Source organism: Erpetoichthys calabaricus, chromosome 11 (genome assembly GCF_900747795.2).
Source record: "Erpetoichthys calabaricus chromosome 11, fErpCal1.3, whole genome shotgun sequence".
Taxonomy (NCBI): Eukaryota; Metazoa; Chordata; class Cladistia; order Polypteriformes; family Polypteridae; genus Erpetoichthys; species Erpetoichthys calabaricus.
This window is the reverse complement of record NC_041404.2, coordinates 61,415,369-61,439,748: the sequence shown is the minus strand read 5'-3', so window position 1 is coordinate 61,439,748 and position 24,380 is coordinate 61,415,369. Positions and strand designations below refer to the sequence as shown.

At 44.9% G+C, this 24,380-nt stretch overlaps 1 protein-coding gene across 2 annotated transcripts in view; it reads right to left on the bottom strand.

The window, feature by feature from the left end:
* The window catches only part of LOC114660455 (serine/threonine-protein phosphatase 2A 55 kDa regulatory subunit B beta isoform), a 201,691-nt gene that overhangs the window by 156,723 nt on the left and 20,588 nt on the right, over positions 1-24,380 (bottom strand). Inside the window, exon 1 of one of the 2 annotated variants that reach the window (XM_028813156.2) lies at positions 2,803-3,271. The exons of the other annotated variant lie outside the window; for it this stretch is intronic. Within the exon in view, the coding sequence (XP_028668989.1) occupies positions 2,803-2,881 (79 nt within the window). The 5' untranslated portion in view covers positions 2,882-3,271. Of the gene's footprint in view, positions 1-2,802; positions 3,272-24,380 lie in introns of those variants that run through there. 2 annotated transcript variants of the gene reach the window in all.

The window sequence follows — 24,380 nt, the reverse complement described above, 5'->3', positions numbered from 1 at the left end:
TAGAGTGATCCAAGAGCACGAAATGCATCCCACACGAGCAACGGTTTGGTGTGGTTTTTGGGCAGGAGGCGTGATTGGCCTCTTCTTTTTTGAAAGATGATGATGGAAATTCAGTTACTGTAAATGGCAACCGCTATCGGGACATGATCACTAACTTTTTGTGGCCTGCTCTGGAAGAAATGGAGGATGACGGAATTGATGAAATGTGGCTACCTGCCATACATCCTGGGAGACAACCACCTTGCATTGTGAAAAATTCTCTGGGCGTCTGATCTCGCTTCACGGTGGCGACCAAGAATGGCCTCCGAGGTCATGTGACCTCACACCTTGTAACTTCTTTTTATGGGGATATGTGAAGTCACAAGTTTACGTGAGCAAACCTCAAACGATTGCCGAACTGAGGGAAATTCAACTGGAAATCGACAGGGGCGTCTGTAAGAGTTACCGTTAATTTCAACAATCGGATGACTGCCTGCAGAGAAAGTGGAGGTGGACATATGCTCGATATCATTTTTCATTATTAAATTGAAGTATATGATGAATGAAATTCTATAAAAATTTTGAATTTTGCTTTGATTTTGGCCGATTTATTGCATTTTTAAAAACTGTACTTTATGAAACACCCTATATATAGTATATCTATATATACATACACACACACCTATATGTCTATATCTCTCTCTCTATTTATATATATATTATATATATATATATATATATACACACACACATATACACACACACAGTTTTTTTATTTTTAATAAATTTGCAAAAATCAAGTAAACTTTTTTCATGTTCGTTATGGGGTGTTGTGTGTAGAATTCTGAGGAAAAAAAATGAATTTAATCCATTTTGGAATAAGGCTGTAACATAACAAAATGTGGAAAAAGTGATGTGCTGTGAATACTTTCTGGATGCACTGTATATACAGTATCTCTATATCTCTCTCTCATATTATATATATATATATATATATATATATATATAAATAAATACATCATCTGTCTGCCTGCTTTTCACGAGAGGACTGCTTCACGGACTTAGATCAGGTTGTTTTTCTAGAATTTGCTTGAACATTCCAGTTGATTTTGCGACTTCTCTCATTGCACTAAGAATCACAGTTTGCTTGTGGCACTGGTTGATTCACGTGAATCTGAGAGAGGATGTGGGCCGAGAGGAAGAGGAAGGGGACAAGGCTGCCTCTGTTTGAGTCGTTGTACCACGTGTTGGAGTGCACCTTGCCTTCACTTAGCTAGTGATACCCGTTTGTTCAGCAGACATTATCATCTACAGATTGTTAAGAAGTAACGTTTGATGTTTCTGAGGGGGGAGGGGGGGGGGATCAGAGCTCCATGTGTTTTAGAGGGTAGCTGCTGACTGCCAGCGATATCACGGCCATGTGCTTTTCTCCCCATGTGGGCGACGCTCTCCCATCAGAGCTGAACACGATCAGATATAGTGCCAACATCGATTGATTCTTAAAGTTTGTCCTGTTTGATTACTATGTGGGTGCAGCCGCGGGGGGGCAGCTAGTTTAAATATATATATCAGTATATATTACACATACACACACACACACACACGTACACAGATGTATACAGTATATTACACACACACACTTACATAAATACACATATATAATAATACAGCAATTGTAAAATAGCACAGATAATTGCAAATGTCTGTCTGCATTTTTTCCTTTTATCTTATTTATGTTTCATAAAGAAAACCTATAAAGAAGAGTGACAAACACTAGATGGTATCTAGAACTAGTTATTAATATAAAAGGATCTCATTATAGAAAGGTAACGTGTGCCGCTGTTCTAAAAGATGAAGACAGTCGCTCTGTGAACTCAATCTGGACTTCAGTTGGTTTATTTGAGTTTCTTTTTTATTCTTTGATTTTCTGGACCTAAAACAACATCTTCTGACGTCCTTTGAGTTTCCTGCTGCCATCTCATGTAATTCTGCCTGAATGTCCCAACACAAAACCACAACTGTGCTCATCTTTGTCACTCCTGTTTTGTTTTTTTTTTATTACTTCACTTATTAGACTTGTTCCTGCACAGTTACTTAGTTGGGAGTTTAAAACGATACCCTAATTATGAGTTAATAATAATATTAATAATTTATATAGCGCCTTTCCCATGCTCAAAATTAAAAATAAAATTGGATTAACTTCTCTCTTCTTAGATGTACTATTATGGTTCCTAAATGTACGATTGTGAGCCATAACGGATACTTGTGCACGTATACATGGAGACACATTTTATTTATACACACACATTTATAAGATGGTATTTACTCCCACCTGCTCAGACCCCTATAAACCGGTCTGAGGCGGCACCCTGCACCGTAAGCCGTCTCGTTTTCCTTTGTCTTTTCTTTATTGAGTGGATGACCCCGCCAGTTCAATTCGTCCTCCGCTCCCCACTTCCAGTCCTTTGACCTGAAGCCCTAGCCCAATCCCCCCGTGATTCCCACAGACTCCCGGTGTCAACCTCACAATGACAGGTCGGTCCGTTACATCCCAAGGCGTTTCGAGCCAGGCTGTCAATTTCGGTGGTCGCTCACGACCCTCAGGAAGTTTATAAACTGCAAATGAACTTCACCGGCGTCCGTCTTTCACGAAAAAAAAAAAAAAAAAAAAAACATACCACACTCGCAGACGCAGACACAAAGATACGACCGGAGAACAAAACGGAGTCGCGCTTCTTCTACTGCCGCCCTCCTCCTCCCGGTCTCTCCCATGATGGGCGCCGCCTCCCTCTCCACCCTCGAGCCGAGCCCCGCCGAGCCTACCTTCGGTGTGGCAGCTGGACGAAAGGATGGTGCTCGGAGGTCTGAACAGGTACGGCAGGTAGCGGGAAAAGCATTTCATGTTTTAAATCCTCTCTTCCTCCTCTGTCGATTTCCGTGTCCTCTTTTATTCTGCGGCGGTGACAGCGGCAGCTCCCCGTTGCTCAGTCCATGTGCGCCGAAGCGAGGGGAGGCTGCTGCTGCTGGCGACGGCGTTGTTCGGCTGTGGGAGCGCCCTGGCCGGCTTCAGCATGGCTCCCAGCTGCGCATTCCTCCGTGCGGCTCAACGTGATGTCCACACTCGGCACGGGGCGTCTTCCTTCTTCTCCGCTGCTCAGCCTGTCAACGTTCACCGAGCCCCCGGAGGTGTCCGAAAGCCGCCCCCGCCTCGGAGCAGCTCCATGCACTCAGACCCGCCTGAACAGCGCCGGCCCAGAGCCGAGGAGACGCGCGTCTGTCTGCGGAGCGGTGCTGAGCTGCGTTGCGCCGCGTTGCTTTCCCCTTAAAGGCGCAGCGCCCTAATAGTCGCGGACTGCGGGCGGGCAGGCCGTCCCCCCCTCTCTCTCTCCCGCCCTCCGCGCACGTCGTGATCCTCAGCACGAACGGCGCGTCTGGCAGCCCGGCTACGCGCCCTCATTGTTCCCGCTTCCTTGTCGGACAGCCGCGGTTTTCCTCCTCCTCCTCCTCTTCCTCCTCCTGCAGTCTCGTGTAAAGATTCGCAGGTCCCGTCATTTCAGTCTTCATCTTCCTCGTCTCGTGACCTCTCCTCAGATCGCCCTTCATTTGATAGCCTGGCATTTCTTCTAAAATCTCGTGCCTACTTCCCCAAGCTGATGTTGGCAGTGCCATTCAGTTTCTAACTGAAGCCGTCATTTTGCACACAAATAGTCCACTGGCAGGCCCCTTTAATCTTCAGACTTGTTTTAAAACTTATTAATCGCCAATCTATTCCCTGCTTACACCACCTGAATTGTCTCATAGACTGGCACCTGCTTATTCTTCTTCAAAGGTGCCGTATATAAGAATAATTGGCTCATAATTGTGGGTGGCTGGTTCCGTCTGCAGTCTCCCCTCAATCAATTACTGACAGCCTCGGAGGACTTCGTCAGCGTCCTGCCATCACCATTCAGACGTAGACAAACATGTCGGCCCCCTAACCAGCTCACTGAGAAACTGCTGTATGCCCCCTGATAAGCCATTGTCCCCTCATCTGCATGCTTTTGAATTGTCATCGAGTAAAACAAAGAAAGTGTGACAAGGCATCAAGTGTTGCTTCTTCTACAAAGATCTTCTAAAATGGCCTAGGGACCACTAGAAAAGACCCTCAATAACTGGACTTGAGTGATTTTTCAAACTGGCTGTATTCTTGAATTCGCATCACACACACACGTCTCCAATGGTCCAATCGGTCATTCGGCCGATTTTAAATGGAGGAAAGTCGTCACCCTGCTGTTTGGTGTCATCGTGTGTCCCACACTGAACACAGACCAGAGAGAGCCAAGGGGAGAGTCGTCTGAGGAGATCAGCATGTGAAACACAAACAGTAGAAGACCACCATCTCCAAGCAGCTTGATGTTCCTGTGAGCACAGGTGCAAAATATCATGAAGAAGTTTGGCAGGAGGGGCAGTGGGAATGGCAGACGCAAAGCCAAGGACAACTTTTTTCCACTATTGTGTGACCACACCGTCCGTGGATTTTTGAGTGACAGTGGGCTCAATGAAAGGAGACCCAGGTGGGCTCCACTGTAACAAAGCCAGACTGGAATTTGCTCAAATGCATATTTGATAAGCCACAGGGCTCCTGGGAGAAGGTCTTCTGGGACAGATGGGACAAGACTGGGTGTTTGTAGCAAGTCACATCAACTCTCTGTTCACAGGCGAAAAAATGAAGCTTTCAAAGAAAAGACCACCAAGACCTGCTGTGAAACATGAAGGAGACTTTGCTTTGGGGCTGCATTTCTGTGTCTGGCACAGGGGGATTGGGGGGGTCTTGAGTTTGTGAAGGAAACAATGAAATCTCAAGACTGTCAAGAAGACATTCTGGAGTGAAACGTCCTGCCCAGTGTCAGTCGCAGCAGGTCAACAGGATAAGGAGCCAAAACACACCACGAAAGGCACCCAAAAATAGATCAGAACAGAAGAAAGTGGCCTTGTATGGGCCCTGATTTGAATCCTACGGGACATCGATGGAAAGAACTGAATCAGGCCATCCGGAGAAGACCCCCTTCAGACCTGACAGTACTGGAGCAGTTTTACTCGGGACAAGTGGGTCAAGCGAACTGTGGACGGGGAGCAGACGTTGCATGGAGAGCTCCAGGAATAATCGCTCGTGTGCAGCGGGAGGGAATGCAAACTCTAAAGGTTGTGCCACCAAATCAAAGGTGAAGGCTCCCATCATTTGTGTTCTTATTTGAAAGTTTCTGTTGTCTGATTTTTGTTGAATACGGAATAAAGAATGATGGGCGCCAAGCACTCTGGTCCATTTAATGACATTTCATATGCAATCGAGGGGTCTTCTTATTTCATGGACATCTGTTAAACATTGTGGCACTTGTCATTTTAATGTCAGCGTCGAGTTTCTTGTACTGAACCCAATTCCAAAAAAGTTGGGACGGCTCTGCCATTCAAGCAAACCAGGCAGTTGCCTAGGGTGGCAAAATCTTGGTCGGGTGTCCTTTTTTATTTATTTATTTTAAACAATAGAAACTGTGACATCTCAGCCAGGATTCCTCTTCTGTCATGGAGGTCACATTTACAGAAAGTCTTTTTAGTTCATGTTTGCTGATTCTGGTTATTATTCTTTGTTTTTTAGTTGTGTATATGTCTGTCAGCTGCCTACGTTATATTCTATGCATTTTGTGGGTGGTCCCCAAGAGGTGGGACCACCTGCCAATCACTGCCAGGGACTGTGAATCTGGAGGGTCTCCCGCAGTTGCAGGTGGTTCATTTTGAAGTTTATGTGTAGCTGTGGGCCTTTTGATCCAATTGAGTGAATCAGTGCTCCGCTTTTAAGTTGTGGGCCCCTCTGATATCACAAATACATAATTAAATAATTCATACATTCATCTTTATATTTATGTACAGATGTGTGTTGTCACACACGCGGGCATAGGGAGCAGTTAATGGGCTTAGCTAAAGGTGGGACACAGGGACAGGGCTTGATGATGTCCATTGTTGTTTCTCCCTCTTCTGCAGATCATCTGACAGGTAACCCCACCCCCACCCCCCCCGAGGCCCCAACAGGTTCCACCGCCAGCCCCCCCCCCCCCCCCCATTTCTGACCTCATTTCTGGCTATTCTGCATTGGACCCTCCTCTTCCTCACCACCAACTATAAAGACAATTACCTGCCTTTCCCTAGCAGTCACATTCTTGACTCAGTCTCGGTAGACCAAGACCACTATTCTTCAACGGTGGACCCCCAAACCTTTTCCTGTATATCTTGTGTTTCTTTTACAGTGTATATAAATATATAATTCATAATTCTGCTTTTTAATTTATATTTGCTTCATGATCTAGAAACATATTATTAATTATATCAGTCAGTCATCGTCCAACCTGCTATATCCTAACACAGTGTCACGGGGGTCTGCTGGAGCCAATCCCAGCCAGCACAGGGCACAGGAACAAGTCCCGGGCAGGGTGCCAGCCCACCGCAGGGCACACACACACCCACACACTAAGCACACACTAGGGACAATTTAGGATCGCCAATGCACCTAACTGGCATATCAACCCACGCAGACACGGAGAGAACATGCAAACTCCACGCTGGGAGGACCCGGGAAGTGAATCCAGACGGGTCTCCTTACTGCGAGGCAGCAGTGCTACCCACTGCGCCACCCTCATTAATTATATATAAATGTATAATTCATTATATGTTGTAACATGATAATTCATAAGCCATTGCCCTGCACAAAGCATGATAAGACGCATAATTAAAATTAGGCATTACGTTGCAGAATCAGAAATGAACGAGAAAGGGGCAACCCATCCCAACTTGTTCACGAATCAAACGAAGGGGAATTATGAGACTGATTCTCGGATATTTTGCTTGTTCACAAATCAAATGAGTTGAGACTCCCGAGTCAGGCAGTCCTTGCACTTTACACATCCACCAGCAGGCGGCGCCAGCGATATGAAAGACGTCACACAGGACAAACAGGACAGGCCTGCACTTCAGCTCTAGTCGTCCGGCTGAGCTCCACTGAACCGATTCCTTTATGCTCACAAATGACCCCTATGACCCCCTGAAGAGAGTCGTTCATAAAGAATGAATGGCCCATCACTATTTATTTGATTCATCGGATTTGTAGATTTTCGACCCACTAATCCACATTTTGTCGACTCTGTATTGTTTGCTCTGGACTGCCTTTGGTGTTATTGGTATTCTGCATTGGACCTTCCTCTTCCTCACCGCCAACTATAAAGACAACCATCTGTCTTTCCCTAGCAGTCACATTCTTGACTCAGTCTTGGTAGATCACTCAGTGGCAAGACCACTATTCTTCAATGGTGGACCCCCAAACCTTTTCCTGTATATCCCTATGACCCACTGAAGAGAGTCGTTCATAAAGAATGAATGTCCCATCACTATTTATTTGATTTATCAGATTTGTAGATTTTCGACCCACTACTCCGCTTTTTGTCGACTCTGTATTGTTTGCTCTGGACGACTTGCCTTTGGTGTTACTCCTTTTCTGCACTCCTCATTCTTGTTACCAACAGTTGGGTGAAGAATAAACCTTTTTATTTCTAAAGGCTCTCTGTTTGCCGCATTACTAGCCAGGATTTAATGTTGATTTCCCCCTCTAGTGGACATTTTTGAAAGTGTTTTTGGGACTACGTGCTTCAGGACTCTGTGTTCACCACACAAACACTCACAGACTCCGTCCAACTGTCGGGCTACCATTAACTCGACGACCTACACGGGCCACTAATATTATGGGTGGTCTCCCAAATCCCACGTTTGGGGGGGGTGGGGGAAACTCGTCTGAAAAAAATGTCTGAATTCGGGATGTCCATGAGAAATGTACTTCTTCCTCATCAAGTATTGCATTACATCAGAAACCTGAAGAGCTGCATCAGATAACCAAAATGTTAAAAAGTGTCCTTTAATTTAAATATTTGAAGTCTAAACATCCCCATTTGTCATTTGTCACATTCCGACAGAGGGCCACAGAGGACTAGATCCCTCATAAAGGACCAAAAACAAAAATAACCTCATAATCAGAATCACTGATGTTTGAGATCCGTCATTTTGTATCTTCTGGGAGTGGCCCGAGGGGACTAGGACCACCAATAAAGGATCAGATATCAAAAATTAGGATCATATATCAGCAACCTCAAAATCGCATACAACGACACTCCGCACGCCTACATTACTGATCCCCAGTTTTTTCGAAGTTTTGTGAAAACGAGTAACTTTAACCCCCCGTATCCCATTAGGGGGTCAGTTGACGTGGCCTGCACAACTTCTGGTCATTCTTTCCTCAAGACATCTACTGATTTAAGGAGGTCATGTCCTGCACAAAGTGTGGTCCAAAAATGGCCTAAAAAATGAGGACCAGAAATAGGAGGGGAACCCCAGGAAGCTCGACGTCTTACGTAACCTGACATCAAGACGAGTCCAACGGTATATCACATGTAGGGGGGCTTTCTTACACCGGGGAGTCAGGAGGCCGCCGGACCAAAACAACTGAAGTGACTTCAAAGCATTCCAATGAATTCTAATCAACACAATGCCACATGTCCTCCGTCACACTGCATGGGGCGCACGAACACGGCCACCTAAAATTAAACGCTCAAAATGGCAACGGGACTGCAGCTCATGACTGCCTTGCTGAAGGCCCTTTAAATTCAAACTGTCATCGTCCCCCAAATGGCCTTAAGTTAAAAGTTGCATTAAAATTTGACAATTACCATTCTCCATTGTTCACCACCACCACCACCACCACTACCTATGACATTTACACTCGGGAGACAACTTCAGCGCTCATTGAATGGCAATTCCACTCCGAGTTGAGGGCTGGCGCTGTTCCCCTAATGCCGCTCCTCTTCTTCTACCTGCAGATCCAAAGATCGGCGGCACCTCATCATCTGACGTCACTTCCTGCTTTCGGTCACCTGAACCCCCCCTCCTTCTGCCTCTTTTGCCTTACAAGCGGCTGCGCTGCCATCTTCAGGCCGTCTCTGTTTGGACTCGCGTCTGATTCTCGATGAACTGTCAGACTGTTGTTTTGCATTTCTCACCAGTTATGAGGGGATCACCATCTGGTGCCCCAAAACTTTATGATCTTCTTCTGTCTTTATTTACACTTGCTAACAATGTTCTTTGTAATCCATCTGTCAGTGGAAAAACTCTCTGAGGCTATGCATTGATTGGATACTTCTGTTGTATTATTTGCCTATATTAGTGAGGATGCAGTATTTATGAATCATGGGTTAATGTTTAAGAATAGTCTTTATAGTCCAGTTTCATTGCATTTTGTCATTATATTAAAGCTTGTCAATTTACTTAAGCAACATAATTAAAATGTTTATGGAGCTACCTTAGTGCGCTATACCCTAATAAAAAGATAAGTGTCCGAGTGTCTGTTCAGTTGCTATGTCTCTGTCATTCCAAGAGACGGCACATCACAGACATTAACACTGCTTTTTTAAATCCCATACTAAATGGCATACAACAGAAATACATGTATTTGTCATACCAATAGAGGGCTCATCACAAACGACATTACAAACCTTTGTAGTAATGAAATGCATTGCATTTGTCATTCCAATGAACATTTATTACTACAAGTGTGGTGCACCGTCTGTTGGAATGACAAATGCAATGCATTTTATTACTACACGTTTGTGGTGTTCCATCTCTTGCAATGACAAAAGCAATTCATTTTATTGTTACAAATGTTTGTGGTGCTCCATCTGTTGGAACGACAAAAGCAATTCATTTAATTACTATAAATGTTTGTGGTGCTCCATCTGTTGGAACGACAAAAGCAATTCATTTAATTACTATAAATGTTTGTGGTGCTCCATCTGTTGGAATGACAAAAGCAATTAATTTTATTACTACAAAGGTTTGTAATGCGCCTTCTGCTAGAATGACAAATGCAATGCATTTTATTACTACACATTTGTGGTGTTCCATCTCTTGCAATGACAAAAGCAATTCATTTTATTGTTACAAATGTTTGTGGTGCTCCATCTGTTGGAACGACAAAAGCAATTAATTTTATTGTTACAAATGTTTGTGGTGCTCCATCTGTTGGAACGACAAAAGCAATTCATTTAATTACTATAAATGTCTGTGGTGCTCCATCTGTTGGAACGACAAAAGCAATTAATTTAATTACTGCAAATGTTTGTGGTGCTCCATCTGTTGGAATGACAAAAGCAATTCATTTTATAACTGCAAAGGTTTGTGGTCTTCCGTCTGTTGGAAGGACAAACACAATTCATTTTATTGCTACAAATGTCTGTGGTGCTCTGAAGCTGAACTGCAAATAGACCTTTCAACAGCAGAATGATCCAAAGCACACTAGCAAATACACCAAGGATTGGCTCAAAAAAAAAAAAAAAAAGAAAAGGAGAGTTATGGACTGGTTTGATCAAAGCCCTGATTTGAGCCCCAAAGAAATGTTGGGGGGGGGGGTTTAAAATGAGTGGGACATACAGGACACCCCCCCCCCCCCCCCCACTCACACATATTTTGCAAATTGAAACAGTTTAGTTTGGAGGACTGGACTAAAATGTCACAGGGTCGATGTCGGAGAGATGGTGAACATTTATGCAAAAACGCCTTTGAGAAGTCATCTCTGCTAAAGGGGGCAATTCCAGCTTCTGAAATCAACAGTGGACTTACTCCCCCGCCCCCCCCCCCCCCCACATCTATTGATATTTTTGTTGAATAAATGATTGAAAAGACAAAATGTCCTTATGTTTTTATTCAAGCACACCACCTTTATGCGTCAGCACTGTCTGCATGAAGATCTGCGGTTTGCTTGTTCAGATGTGTTCATTTCCATGGGGTGTACTTACTTTTTCACGTGATGGTACATAACTTTTTTTGTTTTGTTTGTCTGGCTTTTCAGATTCATTTTGCAAGTGATTGAAATCCAATATGACCGAGTGCCGATGTCTGTCTCGAATCGTCCAAATGAATAAGAATGAATTCAATTAGACAGATTCAGGTGCCAACCAGGATCCTGAGCTGTTTCATCGTGTGGTGGGTACAACAATGTGCTGTGCCAACCTGACCTGTCCTGACCAGTTCCATACGCCATGCTGCCCACACGCAGGGGTTTAAAGTGAGGTAAGCGATACCACCCCGCGCAGAAAGGAGGCGCTGTCACTAACTGTCCTTTCTTTTCCAAGGAGAATCCCAAGTGAAACTGAGCCCCCTCTGTGGAGCTTGGAGAAGGCCCCGCCCATTCCAGTTGGGACCTGTTAAAGAGAGAGGGGTTTGGAGAGGGGGGGGGGGGGGGGGGGGGGAGTCAGGAGGAGGCGGCGTCTCACTTTGGACTCGGACACGGAGATGGAAGGACAATCCCGAGCTGCCCGAAGGGGACACGTGACTGTTAAGAATTTCTCTTCTCTTCATTTGACTAACAGCACTTTGGTCTCTTTGTCATTAAAGGGGGTTGCCTGGTTGGCCCCCCCGTGGGCCCCCCAAAACTTTCTGGCCATGACAATGACTTTTCAAGAAGGAATATGAATGATAAAAAAAAAAAAATCCCCAACTGTAGAGTTTCCCTACATATCATGTAACTTTATGTTCCGTTTCTCAAATGAGATCTTACATTTGTAGACGTTTATCCTGCCTTGTCTCAATTTGTTTGTTTTATTTCATTTCTGTCTGTTATTGGATGCGGTAAGAAGGCACATTTCATGTGTTCTTGAGTAAATTGGACTACGTTAAAACCGTACACCTTAATTTCAATTTAAGATATCCTCACTAATATATGCAAAGTGCATCACGTCACCGTCCAATCAGCACACAGCATCAAGTTTCCCGGTGACAGACCAAATTTAGTGAGCCAGAAGTGACTGTGAAGAGTTTAACATTAAAGTCAGAATGGTAAAGAGCAAAGGTAGTTTGATGTGAGATTTTGGTATTTAAAATTTAAAACATGAACACGTGCGATTCATTTCAAAGGTGAACGTGTTATTCTGTGTGATCAGGATGCTCCTGTACAGGCCTGAGCTGCTGAGAGGACTTCAAATCCCAGCATTCAACAGGAGGGCCCAAAATGGCCCAGCACCACCGCATCATTTCTGTCTACTGGCCCAACAGAAAATTCAAGACCCCTACAATTCTACTGGGTGTATGCAACCCTGACTGGGATGCCAGACCTTTGTGGGCACCACTTAGACAAACAAGTAGATGGTCTGTCTGTGTGTTTTTCTTTCTACAATATTCACATTAGAGCAGTATGTAGCATGTTGGCACCAATTGGTACTTGGATGCCAGTCCGCTTCTTAAACTGTGTTACTATCTGTTGCCTTTATATTTTTTAGGGGCTGTCAAGTTGACTGGCATCACTAAATTAACCTGGCATGTGTGTGGGTAGATGGGCGAGTGTGCCCTGTGATAGACTGGCACCTGCTTTTATGAAAGCACATACAGTATGTGAAGTCAGATGCTGGAAACCACAGAGGCCATGCTTTGGGAGACAGATGGGTAGCACACTAATAGACGTGGCATTTAGTGCCAGTCTTAACCATATACCAGTCAGATAACGATTTGTGGAAATGGGGGAAAAAGTCCTGGAAGAAAATTGATACGAGGCATCAGCTAACCACACGAGTGGCACGCAGGCTGAGTGGGCACTGGGCAATTTCAACTAAAGCCCTTCCATGATGGGAGCACAACGTGTCTCAGGCGCTGACCGTTGGTCCCCAAGTTTGTTTTATCTGTGTCCCGCTGTGCCAAGGCTTTGATCCTAGAAAGTCTAAAAAGCCACTCTGAATTCCTCCGGTGGAGCTCATTTTGTGAATTCTGCTTCTTAAAAAGTCCTGCTGTGCTCTTCAATGTGCCCCTCTGTGTGAGCGGCGCCAAGGGGGATAATAGCTGGACTGTAAGTACATTTTAATTAAAAAATGAAGAGGTGAGTCCTGTGAGACACGGAGTCTCGTAATCCGATAAATCACTTTCACCGATGTGACGACAGAAAGGGTGCATGGCGCTTCAAAGGAGACCCCAGTGGCCCCTGCCATTCACTCCAACTGAAAATGAAAAAGGCAAAGGAGTGAACAACTCACAGGCGACTCTGCCGACCATAATTACCAACATTTGACTTTTTAATGGCAGGTAAAGGAGACACCGTGATTAGCATGGATGCTGGCTAGTGGAACCAGTGACCCGGGTTCAAAATGTGCTCCTGAATGTTATCTGAGTGGAGTCTGCATGTTCTCCCCTTGTCTGTGGGAATATCTCTGAGTACCCTGATTATCCAGAACAATATAATAGATGGATAGGAAAAATAGAAGAGCTATAGATAATATAGTGAGAGAATGACAAAGGAGCTATATAATAGATAGATAAATGGCTAGACAGATATGAAAGGCACTATATAATAGATAGATAGACAGATACGTAAAGGAGCTACGTAGTAGATAAAAGAGCAATGTGATACGAGACATAGGTAGACAGATATAAAAGGCACCATATAATAGATAGACAGATGGTGTAGTAGGACATGATTAGATATATATAATAGATACAGGCACTATATATATATTATTTACACATACAGTGCATCCGGAAAGTGTTCCCAGCGCTTCATCACTTTGTCCACATTTTGTTATGTTACAGCCTTATTCCAAAATGGATTAAATTCATTTTTTTCCTCAGAATTCTACACACAGCACCCCATAATGACAACGTGAAAAAAGTTTACTTGCGGTTTTTGCAAATTTATTAAAAATACAAAAATTGAGAAATCCCATGTCCATAAGTATTCACAGCCTTTGCCATGAAGCTCGAAATTGAGCTCGGGTGCATCCTGTTTCCCCTGATCATCCTTGAGATGTTTCTTCATCTTCATTGGAGTCCACCTGTGGTAAATTCAGTTGACTGGACATGATTTGGAAAGGCACACACCTGTCTATAGAAGGTCCCACAGTTGACAGTTCATGTCAGAGCACAAACCAAGCATGAAGTCAAAGAAATTGTCTGTAGACCTCAGAGACAGGATTGTCTCGAGGCACAAGTCTGGGGAAGGTTACAGAAAAATTTCTGCTGCTTTGAAGGTCCCAATGAGCACAGTGGCCTCCATCATCCGTTAAGTGGAAGAAGTTCGAAACTACCAGGACTCTTCCTAGAGCTGGCCGGCCATCTAAACTGAGCAATCGGGGGAGAAGGGCCTGAGTCAGGGAGGTGACCAAGAACCTGATGGTCACTCTGTCAGAGGTCCTCTGTGGAGAGAGGAGAACCTTCCAGAAGGACAACCATCTCTGCAGCAATCCACCAATCAGGCCTGTATGGTAGAGTGGCCAGACGGAAGCCACTCCTTAGTAAAAGGCACATGGCAGCCCACCTGGAGTTTGCCAAAAGGCACCTGAAGGACTCTCAGACCATGAACAAGGAAATTTTCTGGTCTGATGAGACAAAGATTGAACTCTTTGGTGTGAATGCCAGGCATCACATTTGGAGGAAACCAGGCACCGCTCATCACCAGGCCAATACCATCCCTACAGTGAAGCATGGTGGTGGCAGCATCATGCTGTGGGGACTGGGAGACTAGTCAGGAGAAAGGGAAAGATGACTGCAGCAATGTACAGAGACATCCTAGATGAAAACCTGCTCCAGAGCGCTCTTGACCTCAGACTGGGGCGACGGTTCATCTTTCAGCAGGACAACGACCCTAAGCACACAGCCAAGATATCAAAGGAGTGGCTTCAGGACAACTCTGTGAATGTCCTTGAGTGGCCCAGCCAGAGCCCAGACTCGAATCTGATTGAACATCTCTGGAGAGATCTTAAAATGGCTGTGCACCGACGCTTCCCATCCAACCTGATGGAGCTTGAGAGGTGCTGCAAAGAGGAATGGGCCAAACTGGCCAAGGATAGGTGTGCCAAGCTTGTGGCATCATATTCAAAAAGACTTGAGGCTGGAATTGCTGCCAAAGGGGCATCGACAAAGTATTGAGCAAAGGCTGTGAATACTTATGGACATGGGATTTCTCAGTTTTTTTATTTTTAATAAATTTGCAAAAGCCTCAAGTAAACTTTTTTCACGTTGTCATTATGGGGTGTTGTGTGCAGAATTCTGAGGAAAAAAATGAATTTAATCCATTTTGGAATAAGGCTGTGACATAACAAAATGTGGACAAAGTGATGCGCTGGGAATACTTTCCAGATGCACTGTATGTGTGTGTGTGTATATATATATATATATATATATATATATATATATATAGCTAATGTGAAAGGCACTATATAACAAATGAATAGATATATAGGAAATGAACTATACAGCAGTAATATAAAGACATGAAAGGCACTATATAACAGATAGCTAGAAAAATGAAAGCACTACAGATGATAGATATAGGAGCTGTAAGATACGTACTGTACAGAGATGCACAGTGTAACAGGAGGTGGCACTGGACTGAGGTCCCGGACAGGGTGGATGCCATTCCTGTTCCCAGACAGGCCTGTAAATGTTGATAGATTTGGTAGACTGCTATCCAGGACTGTACAGTTTGCCAATACACTAAGTGGCAGCACTCCTAGGCCTGTGCCCCCATGCATATATTCATAGGATATACTGAAAATTGTAATCCCATTGGACAACCATGCTGTGTGCCATGGGTGCCACCAAGAGAGAACTTTCCCTGTGCAATACTGTGGCATCAGAAGTACTCCTGGGTCCAACATTAAAAGGGCTGGCTGACCTCGGGCTGAGAGTTGGAGTTGGGAGGAGGAAGACAATGTTAGCCTGAGAGATGTGGAAGGAGAGGATAATAGAAGCAGCGTATTCTATGCTGTTTATATTGTACTGTGCTAGGTGGAGTGAGAAGGAGCCAGCTGCAGGTACTATTGTGAAATAAAATTTAATTTGATTTGATTTACTATATTAATCTCCAATGAGATCATCACTTTATTTGAACCTGTGACTGTATTGCAGTAATTGGGTTTTTGGGCTCATGTTCACCCCCTATTGCTCACAATTGTTAAGCAAACAAAGGAGTCCTTTGCGGTTCATTGAATTCGCTTGGAGGCTTCGATGAGTGCTGTTGCAATTTTTTTTTCTATGATTTTTTTGTAGCTTCCTGGACTTTGTGATCTTTCTATTCCATTCTTTTGGATTTTGTCTGGGAGTTGTTTGCTACTGAATTGCTATTTCAGGAAACACCTTCTGTCACCTTTGTTTCCTCCATTTTTGCTTCAGGTGTGTAAGGTTGATGGATCCTTTCAGTCGTGAGGCGGTTTGTTCTTGAGACTTTGAGCTAAGGATCTCCGAAGTTTATGACAATCCTCACAGGTGGTGCAGTGGTAGTGCTGCTGCTTTGCAGTAAGGAGACTGTGGAAGATTGTGGGTTCGCTTCCCGGTTCCTCCCTGTGTGGATAGCACTTTGAGTACTGAGAAAAGCTCTATATAAATGTAATGAATTATTATTATTGGGCGGCACAGTGGCGCAGTGGGTAGCGCTGCTGCCTCGCAGTTGGGAGTCCTGAGGACCTGGGTTCGCTTCCCGGATCCTCCCTGCGTGGAGTTTGCATGTTCTCCCCGTGTCTGCGTGGGTTTCCTCCGGGTGCTCCAGTTTCCTCCCACAGTCCAAAGACATGCAGGTTAGGTGGATTGGCGATTCTAAATTGGCCCTAGTGTGTGCTTGGTGTGTGGGTGTGTTTGTGTGCATCCTGCGGTGGGTTGGCACCCTGCCCGGGATTGTTTCCTGCCTTGTGCCCTGTGTTAGCTGGGATTGGCTCCAGCGGACCCCCGTGACCCTGTGTTCGGATTCAGCGGGTTGGAAAATGGATGGATGGATTATTATTATTATTATAATAGATGGATAAAGGATCTGTGTAATAGATAGATATATAGACAGATATGAAAGGCACTATATAATTGATAGGTGGATAGATAAAGGAGCTATAATATACATACATTGATAGATATGTAATTAAAGGAGCTACTATATATAATAGATAGAAAGATGTGAAAGGCGCTATATAATAGAAACATACTGTAGATAAAGATACATAGATAGAGAAATACAACAGGAATGACAGTGAATGAGGTTGATGCCCAAGACACCCTACAATAAGAAGCCGTTTATGAAAGGCGCTTAATAAAAAGAGAGATAGGAAAGCACATTAGTGAACAAACCAATAATATCCCCCCAGCTGCTGCTGCTCTACACTGGTCCAATCAGCTCGGCTCTAATCCACCCCAGCACATTCAGCACCATCCTAGTCCATTTAGCACTGCCCTTGCCTACTCAGCTCCACCCCAGCTTAATAAACTCTGCCCCCAGCCAATCAGCACCATCCAGCACAATCAGCTCCACCCCCAATTCATTCTGCTCTGCCCTAGCATATTTAGAACCACCTTGGCCTAATCAGCTCCACCCAAAGTTAATAAGCTCCACCTCACCTCAATATTCAATATTAGTGAGCGAACCAATAACGTCACCCCAGCCCATTTAGCTTCTCCCCACTCCACTCCAAGCAGCATTGCCCCACACTAATCAACCTAAAAGGTCTTCTCTAGCCCTATCAACTCCATCTTAGTCCATTTAGTACTGCCCTTGCCTAATCAGCCCTGCATCACCTTAACAAGCTCTGTCCCATCCAATCACCACCATCCAGCCTAATGAGCTCCGCCCCAGCCCATTCAGTACTGTCCTAGCCTAACCAGCCTTATTGTAATCTAATCAGCCCAGTAAGTTCTGCCTCAGTCCAGTCAGCCCCACCCAGCCTGATCAGCTCCCCTTCAGCCCATTTAGTTCTCTCCCAGTCTATCTACTGCCTCCCTAATCAGTTCTACCTCAGGCTATTAAGCTCCACCCCAAACCCATGAGCACCACCCAGCCTAATTAGCTCCACCCCCAGCTCATTCAGCATTGTGTCCACACCACTCCAGCCTATTCAGCTTTGCCCCAGCCTAATCAGCACTGCTCTATTCTAATTAGCTCCACCCCTGCCTAAAAAGGTCCTCCCTAGTCCAGTCCACACCGCTCAGCCTAATCAGCTCCACCCCCAGCTCATTTAGCTCCTCCCTAGTCTACTTAGCACCGCCCTAGTCAAATCTGCAGCACCTCACTTTAATAAGCTCCGCCCCGTTCTTATCAGCACTGCCCGAGCTCAATCAGCATTAGTGGTCAGCCACATAACGTCACCTCAGCTCATTCAGATCCACCCCAGTCCAATCAGCTCTGCTGCACCCTAATCAGCCCCGCCCCTGCCAAATAAGCTCCACCTCAGGTCATGCAGCACCACCCACTTTGCACCGCCCTAGCCCATCCCTGCCCAGTGTAGGGCACAAAAATTAAATAAAATAAATAAGTAAAATAAATTCTTTGCATTTATATATCACTTTTCTCACTACTCAAAGCACTCAGCAATTGCAGGGTAAGGGCCTTCCTTGCTCAAGGGCCCAACAGAGCAGAGTCCCTATTGGCATTTACTAGATTCGAACCGGCAACCTTCCGATTGCCAGTGCACACACTCTCCTTCATACACCCCCAGTGTTGATTTGCCAGTCTGCCTGACCACATGTGTTGGGGCCGCTTTAGGAAAAGCAGACCCTGCAAAGAAAATCCAAGGAGCACTACACGAACGTGCAACTGGTATACCAAAATCATGCCAGACACATGGCCATCTTAATGTAAGGGCACAGTGGGCACTGGCTGGGGGTCCCAGGAGCATAGGGGCCCATGATGTTTCGGATGCCTTTGTATGTTTCTGTTTTGCTGTCAGAACAGGAGCCCCGGTGCACTACTTTGCCCAGGGGGTCCTATGATGATGTTAAGACTGGTCGTCAGACAGGGAATACAGGGACCCACTGACAATGTGAACGCCCTGCACCAGAAGAGGACTGATTTGGGGATCCCCTAACTGCCAGGCAGTAGCAGTTCTCCCTGGAATCACCACAATGCAACTGTCATATTCTGACAAGTGTGGGACCAACCTGCCTTAGGGGCACAAATGGGTGAAGTTTTAAAAGTGAGAACCCCCCCCCCCCCCCACCCTATTTCAAAGTCCCTCATCTCAGCTTTCAGACCACACTGTTCACCTACAGAAGTCAATCTTAATCAACTCATTCGGACATGCCGTGTAAACATTTCCAGTGGCACCGCGCCACTCCTTTGGGATGATTTTCATTGAGAAAGGCGCTATATGAAATCGCGTCTCCGTTTGCCATCACTGTTCCTTTGAGGTTTAAAATGCTGCGCCCAGTTCTTTTTTTTTTTCTTTCTTTCTTTCAGTAATGGGCCGCTGATTTTTTTTCCACGGGCACCGTAAAAGTGCTGAGCTGGCGCTGCTGCATAAATTAACCTCTAAAAAAGTACGAGCTCAGGCCTGGTGAGGGATTTAGTTACGGAATGCTGTAAATCAGCCGGCGCTCGCCCGATCTCCTTGTTTGCAGTCCTCATATTGTTCATTTTTTTTTCCATCTACAGAGTCAGAGGGGACGTCACTCCCACGTGAGTGCTGCCTTTCTGCTGGGCACCAAATCCTCTTTCCAGCTCTCTGGTGCCCTCGTCAATTTCCAGGTGCCTGATGGCAGGATGCCGGATTTTCAGCCAGCTGCATCGTGATAAATATATTATGGTCTGACTCCAGAGAATTGGCAGGTGCCCGGCGAGGTGTCAGTGGGCACCAGTTCTTTAACTGAAATCATATGGGGGTCAACTGTAAGCCAGCATTTACCTCAAAGGCTTTGAGGATCAGGACTCCGTGGTGAAGCTTCCTGCCATCATTTTCATGTGACACCGAGTGTCTCATATGTGTGTCCACAGTTCAATATTCTCAGGGTTGGCCAAGCTGGCAAGAAATCGCCAAAGGCAAGGGCACTCACTGGTTGGCAGACAGGGACCCACACTGACAATGTGAATGCAGGCACCAGTAGGGGGCAGTATTTGTGAGTGTGTGTGTACCAAGTGCCCAGGAAGGTGAAAAGTGGTCACAGCTCCAGCACTAAAGGGAGCACAATGGTCCAGAAAAGAACATAAGGGGCTCAGGTGTCTTTCAGATATCACAGGCAGCTGATGAGCTCTTTTGGAGACTCAGTGGAGGACTCGGGTCACCAAGGTCACTAGCAGCCACTAGAGGGCGTTCTAAACTGAAGCCAATGGCCTGAGCTCATTAGTAGCCAGAAGTCACCTTGGGATGGGACGTCTCAGGGCTGCAGGAGAAAAGGACAAACAAACACTCAAATAGTGGAGCAGACCTGACGTTATAAATTGGGCCGGGGGATTGGGGGGGGGGCAAGCCCATCCAATCAGACTATTTGACAAGTCCATTACTAATTTTCTTGAATGTAAAACACTTTTGTATAAATATAATGTATACAGGGTGGCACGGTGGCACAGTGGTAGTGCTGCTGCCTTGCATTTAGGAGACCTGTCTGGGTTCGCTTCCCAGGTCCTCCCTGCGTGGAGTCTGCATGTTCTCCCCGTGTCTGCATGGGTTTCCTCCCAAAGACATGCAGGTGAGGTGCATTGGCGATCCTAAATTGTCCCTAGTGTGTGCTTGGGGTGTGTGTGTGTGTGTACTGTGGTGGTTTGGCGCCCTGCCCGGGATTGGTTCCTGCCTTGCGCCCTGTGTTGGCTGGGATTGGCTCCAGCGGACCCCCGTGACCCTGTGTTAGGATATAGTGGGTTGGAAAATGGATGGATAGATAGATAGACACACTTATGGATTCACAAAGACTTGAGTAGGTGACTTGTGGTTGATGGGTCTGATCTTGTTTAGTGCCCTGACCGATAGTAACTCAATGATACTGTAACAACCTGGGCATGCAAGAGATGGAGCAATGGGTTTAGCATCCTGTGCCATGCTGGTGGTATCTCAACTGACCCTTACGAGGACCATCGGGGTCTTCTGTGGCCTAACCCTCCGTAGTCCTCAACACCACTCTGGTCTTCTGCAGCTCCTGCACATTCACACCGCCAGCCCTCATCTCACTCTGCTCAGCCAGGGTCAGCCCGTCTGTCACTTCAGACTGAGGAGGCGCAGGTTTTCTTCAAGGACCTTTCTGTGATTGTTTGCTTTCGTCCTCCTCTCAGTTCTGACCACTCTATCTGTCTTTGCCACTGAGAAGCCCCCCACTTCACCCTGCTCCACCATGGGATTAGGTAGGTGACAAGCAATGCCAGGTCTTTGCCAGACGTAGTGCCCAGAGTTCTGCTGTGACACCTCTCTGTCCAGAGACTCTTTCACGTTGGTCTCTCGGAGTCCTTCAAGTGAAGCGCACTTAGCCATTCCACCATAAACCCCTAATTGTGCTGAAGAGACGGTTCTCCTTCTGAAATGTTCTGTCATCGCAGCTGAAGACTTCTGAAGTCCCCATATCATGATGCTGACACCACCCTGCTTCACTACTGTAGAGATGGCCTTAGGCAGGTGATGATCAGAGCCAGGTAGTGTGTGTGACATATTTACTCCTGCTGATCGGACATAAAACCGCAGTAAGAAGGCACAGGGTGAGTGAGGCAGTACCGTGCCATCCTGAAGGGGGCGCATGTGAGCCCAACAGGTGCTCGTGTCTGCTGTTCTTCTCCGCAGAGGCGCCAATAAAGTTAGCGACATCAGAAAGTCAAGTGCGCTGCGGCGGGCCGTTTATTTTTAGTTCGGACTGACTGCCAAAATGAAAGATTAAGATTTTAAAAACTAAAGGAAAATAAGGAGGATTTTTACAAGAAAGTGACGGAGATTTTCGTGGACAAGGATAGGCACATGGACTTCATTTACAAATAAAAGGTAAAGACCATAAACGGTTTTCAAATTTTATAAAAAAAAAATAAAAAAAATGAGATCAGACTAAAATAAACAATCCAATATTTAAGAAATTCATTTTGGCATTAAATAAAATATTCTTTTGTTTTTGTGTTGTCCTTCTGTTGAACAATTTGAATTAAAATTAATTAAAGCATCAGAATTAAAAGCTTTGAAAAACAACAAAATATTTCAATTGAGGTCATAATAGAAATCCTTTTTTTTTTTGTACATCTGTCTGTATACTTTCATTTGTATTGAATGAGTTTGAATTGTGGACTTACAATGGCAAATTTAGAACAAATGCGCTCTCTCTCGCCGTTCTTTTTTAGCCAAATATGCACCTTACCCGTGTCTGTGTAAAGAATGCTGATAAATCTCGCTCTCTCTCCCTCTCTACATATTATATATCACACATATACATATACATATATATATATACACACAGTCATGGCTGAAATTATCGGCACCCCTGTAATTTTCCTTGAAGATGCACCATTTCTCCCAGAAAATTGTTGCTATTACAAATGTTGTGGTATCCACATGTTTATTTCCTTTATGTGCATTGGAACAACACAAAAAAAAAACAGAGAAAAAAAGTCAAATCTGACATCATGTCACACAAAACTCAAAAACCGGGCTGGACAAAGTTATTGGCACCCTCTACTTAATATTTGGGTGCACGCCCTTTGGAAAAAATAACTGAAATCAAACGCTTCTTATAACCATCAACAAGTTTGTTTCACCTCTCAACTGGAATTTCCGACCACTCTTCTTTTGCAAACTGCTCAAGGTCTCTCAGATTTGAAGGACGCCTTCTCCCAACAGCAATTCTGAGATCTCTCCATAACTGTTTAATCGGATTTAGATCCGGACTCATTGCTGGCCACTTCAGAACTCTCCAGCGCTTTGTCTTCAACCATTTCTGAGTGCTTTTAGAGGTATGTTTGGGGTCATTGTCCTGCTGGAACACCCATGACCTCTGATGCAGACCCAGCTTTCTGACACTGGGCCCTACATTGCGCCCCAATATCTTGGTAGTCTTCAGATTTCATGATGCCTTGCACACAGTCAAGGCATCCAGTGCCAGAGGCAGCAAAACATCCCCAAAACATCTTAGAACCTCCACCATGTTTGACTGTAGGTACTGTGTTCTTTTCTTCGTAGGCCTCATTCCATTTTCTGTAAACAGTAGAATGATGAGCTTTACCAAACAGCTCTACCTTGGTCTCATCTGTCCACAAGACGTTCGCCCAGAAGGATTTTGGCTTCCTCAAGTACATTTTGGCAAACTCCAGTCTGGCTTTTTTATGTTTCTGTGTCAGCAGTGGGGTCCTTCTGGCTCTCCTGCCATAGCGTTTCATTTTGTTCAGATGTCGACGGATAGTTCAAGCTGACACTGTTGCACCCTGAGTCTGCAGAACAGCTTGAATATGTTTTGAAGTTGACTGGGGTTGTTTATCCACCATTCAGACTATCCTTCGTTGCAGTCTTTTATCAATTTTTCTCTTCCGTCCACGTCCAGGGAGATTAGCTACAGTGTTAGCCATGTGTTGTGAACTTCTTGATTATGTTGTGCACAGTGGACAAAGGAACATGAAGATCTCTGGAGATGGACTTGTAGCCTTGAGATTGTTGATATTTTTCCACAATTTTTGTTCTCAAGTCCTCAGACAATTCTCTGCTCTTCTTTCTGTTCTCCATGCCTAGTGTGGCACACTCAGACACACCACAGAAAGGTTGAGTCAACTTGTCTCCATTTTAACTGGCTTCAGGTGTGATTGCTATAGTGCCAGCACCTGTTTCTTGTCACAGGTGAGTTCAAACGAGCATCATATGCTTGAAATAAAACGATTTGCCCACAATTTTGAAAGGGTGCCGATAATTTTGTCCATGACTGTACACACATACATATATACATATACAGTATTATATATATATATATATACACATACACACACATACATACATACATACATACATGTACATACAGGTGCTGGTCTTAAAATTAGAATATCATGACAAAGTTGATTTATTTCAGTAATTCCATTCAAAAAGTGAAACTTGTATATTAGATTCATTCATTACACACAGAGTGATGTATTTCAAATGTTTATTTCTTTTAATGTTGATGATTATAACTGACAACTAATGAAAGTCCCAAATTCAGTATCTCGGAACATTAGAATATTGTGAAAAGGTTCAATATTGAAGACACCTGGTGCCACACTCTAATCAGCTAATTAACTCAAAAGCCTTTAAATGGTCTCTCAGTCGAGTTCTGTAGGCTACACAATCATGGGGAAGACTGCTGACTTGACGGTTGTCCAAAAGACGACCATTGACACCTTGCACAAGGAGGGCAAGACACAAAAGGTCATTGCTAAAGAGGCTGGCTGTTCACAGAGCTCTGTGTCCAAGCACATTAATAGAGAGGCGAAGGGAAGGACAAGATGGAGTAGAAAAAAGTGGACAAGCAATAGGGATAACCGCACCCTGGAGAGGATTGGGAAACAAAACCCATTGAAAAATGTGGGGGAGATTCACAAAGAGTGGACTGCAGCTGGAGTCAGTGCTTCAAGAACCACCACACACAGACGTATGCAAGACATGGGTTTCAGCTGTCGCATT